This window comes from Protopterus annectens, chromosome 5.part0, assembly GCF_019279795.1.
Source record: "Protopterus annectens isolate FY-2018-M chromosome 5.part0, PAN1.0, whole genome shotgun sequence".
Classification (NCBI taxonomy): Eukaryota; Metazoa; Chordata; order Ceratodontiformes; family Protopteridae; genus Protopterus; species Protopterus annectens.
In genome coordinates this window covers 1,415,035,546-1,415,047,617 of record NC_056735.1, presented here as the reverse complement: position 1 = coordinate 1,415,047,617, position 12,072 = coordinate 1,415,035,546, and the positions used below count along the sequence as shown (strand labels likewise).

The following is a 12,072-nucleotide window of genomic DNA, read 5'->3' as shown; positions in this document are numbered from 1 at the left end:
TTCCTCACCTTTTGTTCAGGCTTGTGCTGTTCCTGAGGCATTCAGTTCTAAGACTTGGTATGTGCTGACGTGCACTTTATACCCAGTGTCATTTTATGACCGACGTAGGACCAGTACTATATTGGCGTTGCATGAACTTTACAGTCGTGTTATTCTTTTGTATATTGGCTGGACGTACAAGTCAGCTGGTGGCAGATTCCCTCTTATGAATACTGCAACATATAGAACAGGAGGGCATCGATGGTTGTGGTAATTTTACACAACTGTTCTTTTTAATGTTAACTGTGATTCGATCAGCATGTCTTGTTTTTTTTTTTTTTCAGTAAAATGAACATTTAAAAAGCTTTTGTTTATCTCAAAAGGGGCTGAAATAAAAAGAAAAAAGCAAAGTAGGTTCTTTGCACTGCACTGTACTCCCAGTTGTGGATGCAAGATGCTGAAGGAAGAGAAAAGGCAAAGTTATGCATTTGGAGCAGGCAAACTACAATGTTGAAAGAAGAAACTTGGTTCAAAAATACTCCCATTTCCGCAAACATATTCACATGCTGCTTGCCATTTTGGAATAAAATAAGTTAACAGTTTGAGCTGTGCAGGAACATTAGTAATGGATATAAAATCTACTCTGGCTATTTTTTTTTTATTTATTCTTGTGGTTGGCTTTCTAAGGATGTTTATATTGTTTACGTTGTAGCTCTGCTGAAGTTGTGGAATGCTGAATTTCCATTTTATAGGATCTTGGTGATTACCTGGATAACTACCCAAAAGGGCCATTTTAAGCCTAACCATGCTACACGAATTTAATGGACTGGTTTGAAACCCCCATAGGTTTTTTTTGTATGGTGTATATAACATGGGCTTGGGTAGTCGAATTTAAAAGTTTCCCCTTTTAATAGGGACATAGGTCCCATGTTCGGTAAATTTACAGTTTTCTGTCACTGAACCAAGTTGCACTTTAAGTGTAGGCATGGACTGTAATTGAGAACCAAGTGAATACAGTTTGAAAATGACCTAAATAACTTCATGGAGATTAATTGGTAAGTTTGTCTTTCTATGTGTGAGCCTCTCTGTCTGTTTTTATGCCCATTTGCTATCCTGCAGGGATTCACATTTTGCCATGACATCACTCAGCTTAACTTTGCTTTGGCCTTGCTTTGCAGTATTTTTTGTATATCTGTGCAATAACTTAATACCTTTTTATTTTATTTTCATAGTCCGCAAGCCCCAGTCACTCTGTCCGGGCAAATGTGCAGCACGTTTTGTTCCTGATGAAGCAACATAATCCTGTTCTTTGTAATGATAGAGTAGTTAGTGATGCACTATTAATGAAGAAACATGGTCGCAGTGCCAGCGTAAGGAGGAGAAGGTCATCAGTCACTTCCACAGATTCTTCTACATCTGATGAAGAACTGTCAGAACTTCTGCTGATGCTGCAAGATGAGTTTGGACAGATGAGTTTGTAAGTCTAGTTAATTTGCCTCCTGTTTTTTCTGATTCTGTAGAAATGGTCTTCATATTAATCACTGTTGCAGTCACCTTAGCTATGTAGGTTATATCCTGCCAAGAATATAACACCTGGCCAGCTACCAAAGCTTCAGGACACCTTCCATGGGTTCATACTGTCAGGTAGCTTAAGCTGAGCTGATTAAAAGACAAGTTTGGGCACAAAGCCCTTCAGAGCTTTACTGCTGCTGAAGTATGCTCTTCTGAGGCATTTCAGGATTGACAATCTGCTTTTGCTTTCCTTTACTGGGCAGATAAATTTCCATTGGGGATAAAACTTAAATTTTCTTAAACTTATTGTAGCTTCATTACATTCCTCTACAGGAAAGTTATTTTAAAGCTAAGTGTTGCGTTTTAATGGACTGTCTCAAGACCATAACATCCTTTTAAATGGAGCACTGTTTTTTTGGCAGTTTAAAAATAAACGAACTGAAGACATATTTTCTGTGAAGAAATTGTTTAATTTTCTGTTGCAGGGATCGCCATAGTGTTTTAAAGTCATTTTTGCTATGTTTTTTTTCTGTCAAAAAAGTAAATTTTGTGGCCTGCTAGGTTTACCAGCATTTGCTGCTTGTCATCCCCAGGAAAGAGGCACCACTTTCGACTTGACCATGGAACACATTCAGTCCCACAGTCTGTACACGTTCCAACCACAAAAAAAAAAAAAAAAAAAATTATCGATTAACTGGCAAAATTCTGTTTCAGGACTCCATGCAAGAAGGCCTGGAAGACAGATGACTTTTCTTTGGACAGGAATGTTCCTATATGCCTTTCCACTGATATCCAGGGTACTTCTGACGATTCAGAAGATCGTGTTGACTTTTCTGGCCCAAGTAACTGGTTCTCTCCTTTTGGAAATGGCCAGGGGCAATTACCACAAGCTTCCTCACACGTTGGATCTAATCACACAATCGCGGGGATGTTTTATTAAACCCAGACATCAGTAATCTTCAGTCCACTGCTTGGATGATAGGGTCTTAATTCCTTTTAGGCATCTGTTTTCTGAGGACATGCTGCAGGTACTAACTGAGACAAGAAAGCCTGCTACTAGAAAATTGTGTGTTAGCAAATCGAAAATGTTTTCTATCTGGTGCCAGCAACATAACCAGCATCCATTCAAGACTAGTTGTTGTCTGGTTTACTGTCCTATGGCATTTCTTATTCCTCTATCAAGGTTCATATATTAGCTATTTCAGCATGTGTGCCCATGGATCATCCTCTTTCAAGACTGTCTCATGTCAAAATGTTCTTGAAAGGGGTTTTGGATAACCGATTTCTAAGTAAACTGGTGTTCCCTCCAAGGGATCTTAGGTTTGTTTGAGACGCTAACACTTGCTCAGTTTGAACCAGCTAATCTGGCTGACTTGAGGTTAACATGGAAAACAGTGTTAATGATTGTTCTGACTACTGCAAGAAGGTTAACGGAGTTGCAAGTTCTTATGAGTCAACCCTACTTCATTTTCCTTAGGGACACTGTTTCTTTGAGAACTAATCTTTCTTTTATGCTTAAACTGGTATCCCAGTTTACTTTGTCAAACTATCTCTAAGATCAGATTTTACTTAAATGTAGATTTAGATATATACAATATTCTGTTTACAAAGTCAGCCATATTAAAATACATGTATATCTTAATCTTACGCAGTTTCAATAGAAAGGAAAGTTTCTTTGAAGGATACAAATGAGTTCAGATAAATAACCTTCAGATAAGAATGAAATGTGCTAACAGAATTTTCAGTAATTCAAGTGCAAACATCTTGTTTAGATGCTGAGCCTTGGGAGCAAAGGTTAAAGCAGTATGTAGAATCTGTAGGCAATTTACAGGGTTTTAGTATTTAGGAATACTCCCCTTGACAAATCTATCTCATGTAGGGTCAAGGCTCACTCTTCCTGGGCATTGGCCTCATCTGTGGCTCTTTGGAAAGGGTTGAATTCTAAAAGTATTCTAGAAGCTGCTACTTGGTCCTGTGTACATACCTTAACAAAAGACTAAGCTTCATTACTTCTCTAGGTGTAGATCAAGCTTTGCTAGGACCATTCTCCATGGGCTCCTGGACCCTTCTCCTCTCACCTCCCAAATATAGTTAGCTATGGTTATCTACCCATATATATCAAAGGCTATTGCAGCAGTTATCAGCATGATGAACCAGTTAGTTTTGGAAGTTAAACTTATAGCAGTGGGTGAATGATCACTACTACAGTAGCCACTCCCTCACTCCATTCCGCCTTGTTTTTTGGTGTGTTTTTTTATACCAGTGTGTGAAGATATTTTTTGTTTTTTTGTTATTCCTAGCATTGTCCTTTCAGGGCTCAGTCTTTCTCTGTCTGCTGGCAGTAAAGTTGTGAAAGTCGTCATGCCCAAACTTGTCTTTTAGTCAGGGCAAGTCGAGCTGCCTGACAGTTTGTGCGTGCAAGGTTCTCTAAAGCTTTGGAAGCTGGCCAGCTGTTCAGTCCTTGGCATGATGTAACCCATATAGCTAAGGCTACTGCAGTGATCATTCGAACATTTATTGTTATGGTAAATCCAACTTACACAACTGTACTTCAAGTTGTGTTTACTATTGCATGTGTAGTCTAAATTGTTACTTAAAGATGTTCTATGTTGATTAATTGCCTAGAGTGTTTACTATTGCTTGTAGTTTCCATGCTGTGATTTTTTTTTCCTTTGAAGTTTGTCTTAATGTTATCAGCTATTACACTGTAATTTGAGCATCCATACATTTGCAAAAACGTTTCTTTTAGCCTATCCCACTTTGTGTTATTTTCCCAAAGTGTTTACTACTTTACTCATGTTTTTTTTTTTGTTGAGCAAATATGATTAACTGATGCCGTTATGTGAATAGAAATGACCAGTTGTGCTTCTTTCTACATGGAATGTTGGCTTTATTAGCTACAAACCCTCCCAAGCTGCACACAGAAAATGTGAACATGTTCGCAAATTAGATGTAAAATGGGATGTTATGAGCTGGAACTTAGCTCTAAGTACTTCACTGACATCTGTTTGTTAACCAGTTTGATATAATGAAATCTTAAAAATGTTTTGAGGTGTAACCTCTTACAGGTGCAAGGCAACAGAAAGCAATTTTTTTACAGAACTTAGTTGGCAACATAATTGTAGGAGTGTTTTTTTTAAAAAAATTTTGTAAACTAATTATTCTTTTCCTAGTGTGTTGACTTTTTAAGCTCAGCTGTTCCTGGCTTTAGACACGCATCCACTTGCTTAATTCTCCAAAGGGCTAGCACATATGTGGCAAGACATGTCCCTTTTTGGTGGGTTTCATCTCTCCAGATAAGACTGAGTTTCGAGTACCTGATGACCAGGAAGAGGAATGTATGAACAGGGATTTGTCATACTGAAGTGAGCTGTTAAGCTTTAAAGCCGTGCCCTAAACTCCGTAATGCATTTGTCTGCAAAGGCGGACATATAGGCTTGCACTGGGGACTCACTGGGATCACTTCCATAACATGCACCCTCTCCTGCCATCCCCTGGTCTAACCTAATTTTTTTGTGGCGGGGGGAGAGGAAATATATGTCCCCTTCCGTGAGATATTCTGTCATTCATAAATCATTCTGTTGTCTATGGAGTGGCACAAACCTTGAAGCTTCTTTGGTAGCTTCGTTATCACACTTTTCGGTGACCATTTTACTCCACCCCACCTCCCAAAAAAAAAGACAGAAAAATAAAAAAATGAAGATAGTGAACTCTTCCCTTTATTTTGCATGCCCTTCTAATGTGCACAGTATAGGATGACTGTCCATGGGGGAGGGGTGCGACATCCATGAACTCTAGACATTATGCCAGATGGTTCTGTGCCTGCCCCACAGTGCAATTACCACATTTTTTAAACAGCACTTTATTCTAGTGCCAGGTCAATAACATGTTATATACATCCAAAATAGGTGTGGAGTGCATAATTTAAAACACATTTCCCAATTCTGAATTCATGTCATATAATTTTCTTTTTCAGGGAAAAAAAATCAAAAATGGGAACAAGTCATTAACAAGATTAAAAAGAGGCACCTTTGTTGACTCTAAATATGAATAAATTATACAGACTGTAGAACGTATACCAAAGAGATGCATGCAGTTGTGGCTTATCAGACCAGAGACCTGTCTAATGGTCATTCAACAGTATCGAATCAATGTGTTCTAAAACCTCATGAGTATGCAAGGTGTCTCTGCCATCTTGGCCATTTAAGAATTGTGCTAGTCTTAGTAGATAAGGTTGATGCTCCAGAACATTTAGTTGCTCTAACATTATCTTTAAATCATTAATTGCAGTGGAGCCCTTTTCCGCCAAGCCTGTGCAGTGATTTTTTTGGCCATTAACTTCAGCTGCAGTAGATCAAAATCCTGTTTTGGTAAACTAATATCTGGCCTATAACCCTGTCAGTAGTAATGGAGGGAAAAGTGTGTCTTGGCCAGGGCATAGGTCTTCACAAAGCTCCATTACAGCATTCTTCAAGTGTATTGATGAGAAAGGGCTTGCAGGATTATAATGGGATTATTTTCAAAATAAGGGGTACGACTACTGGAGTACTACTGTGGTTGATTGAGTCCAATAATCTTCACTTTGTGCATCTTTGGTATATCTGAGAGACTGAAGGACAGAATTGGTTTCTTTGGAGGCAGCACAGATATAGGTAACAGTGGAGGGTGGGATATAGGCTAAAGAAAGTAAGCTGTCACACCTGTGTTGGTGTGAAATATCATTTAGTGAGTAGAACTGGTGGCAGAAGAGCAGGAAATCAATGTGGATGTGTGCCATACCTAACCTGAACCATGAGGAGCAGAAGAGGTTGGACCGTGGAAGCAGCAAACAAAGTGCTGGAGTGCATCATTCATGGATTGACTCCAGAAACAAGAAATTAATGCTCCCACTCCACTGGGCTGTAGTCAAGCCTCCTTGGTACTGTGTGCATTTCTGAAGGCCGTACAGGGAAGATTTCATTAATCTGCTGGAACAAGTCCGGTGAAAAGCTACCAGACGTTTGTGCAGGATGGCATGGAAAGAGTATGACTGGACTTAAGATGCATGAGAACTGTTGTTACTACAGACTTAGGAGCATGATACAGGTGCAGAAGTTTGGGAAGATTTCATTAATCTGCTGGAACAAGTCCGGTGAAAAGCTACCAGACGTTTGTGCAGGATGGCATGGAAAGAGTATGACTGGACTTAAGATGCATGAGAACTGTTGTTACTACAGACTTAGGAGCATGATACAGGTGCAGAAGTTTGGGATTCGGTGGTGTACAGATGTCATCTTGAAGAGACAGAAGGGAGCACAGACTGCATATTGTAAGATGTTCTTCGTCTTCCCTTGCTGCAGTCCTGACTATTGGGTATAGTCCGCGTCCCAGTCGGCCCGAATACCAGAGTATAAGGCTGACGTCGGTCATGGCGCCTTAGACTGGCGTCAGGGTACTAATGCGCATGACCGACGTCATTTCCTCAGTCTTTTTTGCCGCATGGTCCGATGCAGAAGCAATTTTGCGAGTGCAGGTTGGCGTTCTGAGATTTTCCGGAGTTTCAGACCGAAACAGAGTTGGCTAGCCCCGTTAGGAAACATTTTGGTTTTTCTTGCCTCAGTATTTAACGGATGTCAGAAAAAGTGAATAACTGTATTTCTTGTGGGAAGCAGATACCGCATAGGGATTATCATACATTGTGTATACCTTGTTTAGGGCCTGAGCACGGCGTTGTTGGTTGCCGCTCTTGTGCTAGATTTAACAACACTATTAAGAGGAGGCTTGATTGTGCTAGGTTAGTGTTTGGGAAGCGTTGCAATTATAATATGCCGTCGGATGCTCCATCCAAGAAGCGCAAGGACAAAACAGTGAAGCCTAGGGTGAGGAACCGGCAGTCCCGGACGCCGGTTCTTTAGAAGGCTCAGGGGAGCCAGAGGTTTTGCCAGGAGTCTCTATGGAGTCTCAGGCAGATACTTTACTGTTACAGGATGTGCCTCTCAGGAGGTAGGCCAGGCTGAGGGGCTTCTCAGGTAACTGTTCTTCCCTCTCTTCCCAAGGTAGTTAGGGCCTCTCCTTCTGTTGCCAAAGCTTCTTTTAGAGGTAGGCCAAGTTCAGCTTCTGTGGGGCTTCTCCTAGCATTTCGGGCTCTGTGCCTAAGAAACATATGCTTAAAATGGCAGAAGATTTGATTACTCTGATTAGAGGTTCTATGCTCCCGCCTGATAAGAGGCCTAGGGTGGAACAGGAGTTTGATAGTTTTGAACAGTGTTCACAGGCTTCAGAGTCTTCTGTGGAACACTTGCAAGAGTTTCCTACTTATTCTGATTCTGATGTGGATGATTCCACTCCTACAGCTTCTCCTCCTGAGGATTTTTCATTTTCAGAGACTCTTCACTCCATGAGGGAGCACTTTAAATGGGAAGGCCAGGATTACTCTGATTCCAGGAAAAGGCTTAGGGAATTCTTGTTTTTACGCCAGCATAGGCCCTTAGCTATTCCTCCTGTGTTGAATGTGGTGGAGGATGTTTTTGCAGAGGCTCCCCTGAACCCTGACTCCTTGCCTCCTGCTCCTGTTAAGCCTGATAGGTATTATAGGGTGCCGGAAGCTCATAAGTATTTGTTTAAGAGTCCTAGGGCGGACCCAGAAACTGTTTCTCAGGGGCCTAAAGGTGTTAAAGCTTCTGTGGTTAAAAATCCTGTACCCTCTGATAAAGAGGCAAGGGCTTTGGATAGGTGGGGTAAGAAAGTATATACTTCTTCCACTCTAGCCATGAGGGCGTTGAATTGTCAGTTTCATATGCTGAAATATCAGAATTATCTCCTTTCACAATTGAAATCTAAGGTGGATGCTTTGGCGGAAGGTATTGAGTGTAAAGAATTGCTGGATTTGGTTCATGTGTCTGAACAAGTGGGTAAGCATTCTTTGCAGTGTGGTTTTGATGCTGTTCAGGCCTCCTCGAGGGTGGCTGCTACTAGTTCTGTTCTTCGCAGACATGCCTGGTTGAAGGATCAGAATTTAGCTGAGCATGTTAAGACCAGGATTTTGGATGCTCCTTTACAGTCTGATGTGTTGTTTGGACGCCTGTGGAAGCAGTTTTAAAGAAAATGGAGGACAAAGCTAAGTCTATGCAGACTGTTAAAGATTTTTGCAGGTGCAGCCTCCAAGTTTAGTAGAAATTGGCCTGCTAAGGGGTGGACATATCCTGCTTATGGTTCCCAGTCTAGGGGTAGGTCTAGGCGTGGTAGGGGCAGGGCTCAAGGTTCGTTTAGGCCTAGATCAGACAGTTCACCTGCTCAGACTTCTGGTGAGGGCAGGGGTCAGTCCTTTCGTAAGCAGAACCAATGACCTGCCTTTTCAGCTGCCAGTGGATTCTCGGCTGGCAGCTCCTTTGGGAGGAAGATTGTCTCTTTTCAAAGAAAATTGGGATTTAATCACTCAAGACAGATGGGTGCTGGATATCATTCATCACGGTTACAGATTTTATTTCCACACAATGCCCCTTTCAAAGGCATGCCAGATGTTCCTCCTCCACAAAGAAAAGAGGCTCACAAGCAAGTTTCTCAGTTACTCCAGATAGGGGCCATTCAGCCAGTCCCTGTATCAGAAAGGGCTTGTTTTATTCTCGCCTGTTCCTAGTACCAAAGAAGGGGAACACGTGGAGACCAATTTTGGATTTATCTATCCTCAACACTTATCTGGACATTCCCAAGTTCAAGATGTTGACATTACAGCAACTGTTACCTCTGCTGGGCAAGGATCACTGGATGGTAACTTTGGATCTCAAGGAAGCTTACCTTCATGTGCCTATAAGGCTAAGTTGCAGAAAGTATCTGCGGTTTGAACTGGAGATTTTCATTATCAGTTCTCTGCATTGCCCTTTGGCTTATCTACTGCCCAGAGTATTCACAAAGGTTCTGGCTCCAGTGATAGCTTACTTCAGGCTTCAAGGCATTCAAATCTATCCTTACTTGGACGACTGCCTGATTCTGGCTCAAGAAAAGGAAGACCTTCTACAGCATCTGGAATATGTCATAGCAGTGCTAAGATGCCTAGGGTATTCTGTGAGCGAAATAAAGTCCAGTCTAGTACCCTCTCAAGACATGTGCTTTCTGGGTGTGAGACTGAATACAGCAGCCCAGATGGCCTTTTTAACCCCGGACAAACAAAAGAGTCTGTCGCTTTACTTCCATCAACTATCTCATCAGTCCGTGCTGACTGCAAGGACAGTCCTTCAAGCATTAGGGTTCATGGCATCTTGTATTCTGGTGCTTCCCAATGCCAAACTGCATATGAGGAAGCTGCAATGGTATCTCAAAATGTATGGACACAGCACTGCCAAGATTTCGACACTGTCATTCACATAATACCTTGCCTTCAAAAGGAATTCTTGTGGTGGGCTCAGGAATGTCACCTAAACAAGGGACTCTCTGTGACCCGGCCAGAGGCGAGTCAGATTTTAACGACAGATGCCTCGGACACTGCTTGGGGAGCTCATCTAAATGGAAAGTGGATACAAGACACGTGGCCTGCCAGACTACAGCATCTACATATCAACATGAAGGAGATGTTAGCAGTCCAGTTTGCATTGATGGCTTTCAAGGAGTTACTTCTTCCAGGGCAGGTGTTGATTCTAACAGACAACACAACTGTCATGTGGTACATCAACAAGCAAGGGGGAACACATTCTTATCCTCTATGCAGGCAAGCAATGATTTTATGGGAGACTGCGTTAAGCCTGCGACTGACTCTTCAGGCAAGGTTTCTGCCAGGAGCACAGAACTCCCTAGCAGATGTATTAAGCAGACAAATCATGGATCCCCACGGATGGAAACTGGATCTTCATGTATTTCAGAAATTGACAGTGTCATGGGGAACTCCAGACATAGATCTGTTCGCTTCTCCACTAAACCACCAGCTGCCAAAGTATTGCACAAAGGGGTTTCATCACACAGCTTGGAAAGTGGATGCTCTGTCTTTCAGTTGGAAAAACCTTCATGTCTATGCCTTTCCACCTCTGCCTCTTCTTCCAAAGGTATTATTAAAGGTCAGACAAGACAGGCCAAGGATGATTTTGATAGCTCCAGATTGGCCTCGGCAACACTGGTACCCACTTCTAAGGAGTCTTGTAAAGAAGCCTCCATGGCCTTTACCTCTGATTCCTCATCTGTTATCTCAGAAGGACGGTCATCTGCTCAATGTCAAGCTTCAATCTCTTCATCTCACAGCTTGGCATATTCTGTGTTGAAGCACAGCAGGTCTCAGCTTCCTCAACAAGTTTTAAATGTGATTATGGAAGCTAGAAGGCCTAGTACTAGGAGAGTGTGAAAAATGGAAGAGATTTTATTTTGGAGTACAGCAAAGAATTTGGAGATTTCAGAGCCTAATTTGAGTGTGGCTCTTCAATATCTTACTGAATTATTGGACAAAGGTTTGTCCTTCTCTTCCATAAAGATTCATGCTGCAGCAATTTCAGCTCACTATGATTGTGACCCACCTTTGTTTTCGCATCCTTTGTTCAAGCAGTTTCTTAGAGGGGCAAAGAATATAAGACCCCAGAGCTCCTACTCCTGCTTGGGATCTCAATTTTGTGTTGGAAAAACTTACTCTACAACCTTTTGAGCCTGCAGCTACTGCTGACTTGAAATATTTGTCATGGAAGACTGCTTTTCTGTTGGCTATTACTTCTGCAAGAAGGGTGTCTGAGTTGCAGGCCCTTATGGCAGTAGAGCCCTTTTTGATTTTCCATAAGGACAGGGTTTCATTACGTACTAATCCTTCCTTTATGCCTAAGGTGGTTTCTAGTGTGGCTTTAAACCAAACTATTCATTTGCCGTTTTTGCAGATCCTCAAAATAAGGGGAAAAGATTTTGCACACTTTAGATGTACACAGGCAATTGCGTTATTATTTGAGCAGGACTAAGAATTTTAGGCAGTCTCAGCAGTTACTTGTTTCTTTTGCTTTGAGTTCACAGGGCAAGCCTGTGTCAAAACAAACTATTTCTAGGTGGATTGGCTTTTGCATTGCATTTTGTTATTCCCATCATGGCAAAGAGGTTCCAGCTGGGATTAGGCCTCATTCCACTAGGGCTACTGCCACTTCAACAGCATTTCTAAGGGGTGGCAACTAAGGATATTCTGGAAGCAGCTACTTGGAGTTCAGTGCATACTTTCTCTAGGCATTATCACCTGCCTATATACTCTAAGACTAGGGCTGGTTTTGCCACAGCTGTTTTACAAGGCATGTTGTCAGCTCCTGCTACTTTATAATTTGCCAGCCTCCCTTACCTCTGCTTTGGGATTCTACCCAATAGTCAGGACTGCAGCAAGGGAAGACGAAGAACATAGTACAGTTTTGTACCTACCATAAATGTAGATGTTCGAGGATTCCCTTGCTGCATACCCTCCTCCTTCCCTCTGTGTTTCGGGGTGGTTGTGTAGGTGAGTTTACATGCTTATATTTTTGTATATATTGTTGTATATATTGTACATGTTTTTGGTGCAGGTTGTTTTGGGACTTGTCTTTTGGGTCTTCTGACATCTGGGGCAAGAAAAGACTGAGGAAATGACGCCGGTCATGCGCATTAGTACCCTGACGTACTGGC

The 12,072-nt window shown here is 41.8% G+C and overlaps 1 protein-coding gene across 1 annotated transcript in view; it reads left to right on the top strand.

Annotated features, from left to right (window-relative positions):
- The first annotated feature begins 240 nt into the window (after positions 1-240).
- LOC122802386 (centrosomal protein of 57 kDa-like) overlaps positions 241-12,072 on the top strand; it is a 382,865-nt gene continuing 371,033 nt past the window's right edge. The window contains exons 1-2 of the mRNA XM_044072013.1: positions 241-249; positions 1,212-1,456. Coding sequence (XP_043927948.1) covers positions 241-249; positions 1,212-1,456 — 254 coding nt within the window. The remainder of the gene's footprint in view (positions 250-1,211; positions 1,457-12,072) is intronic.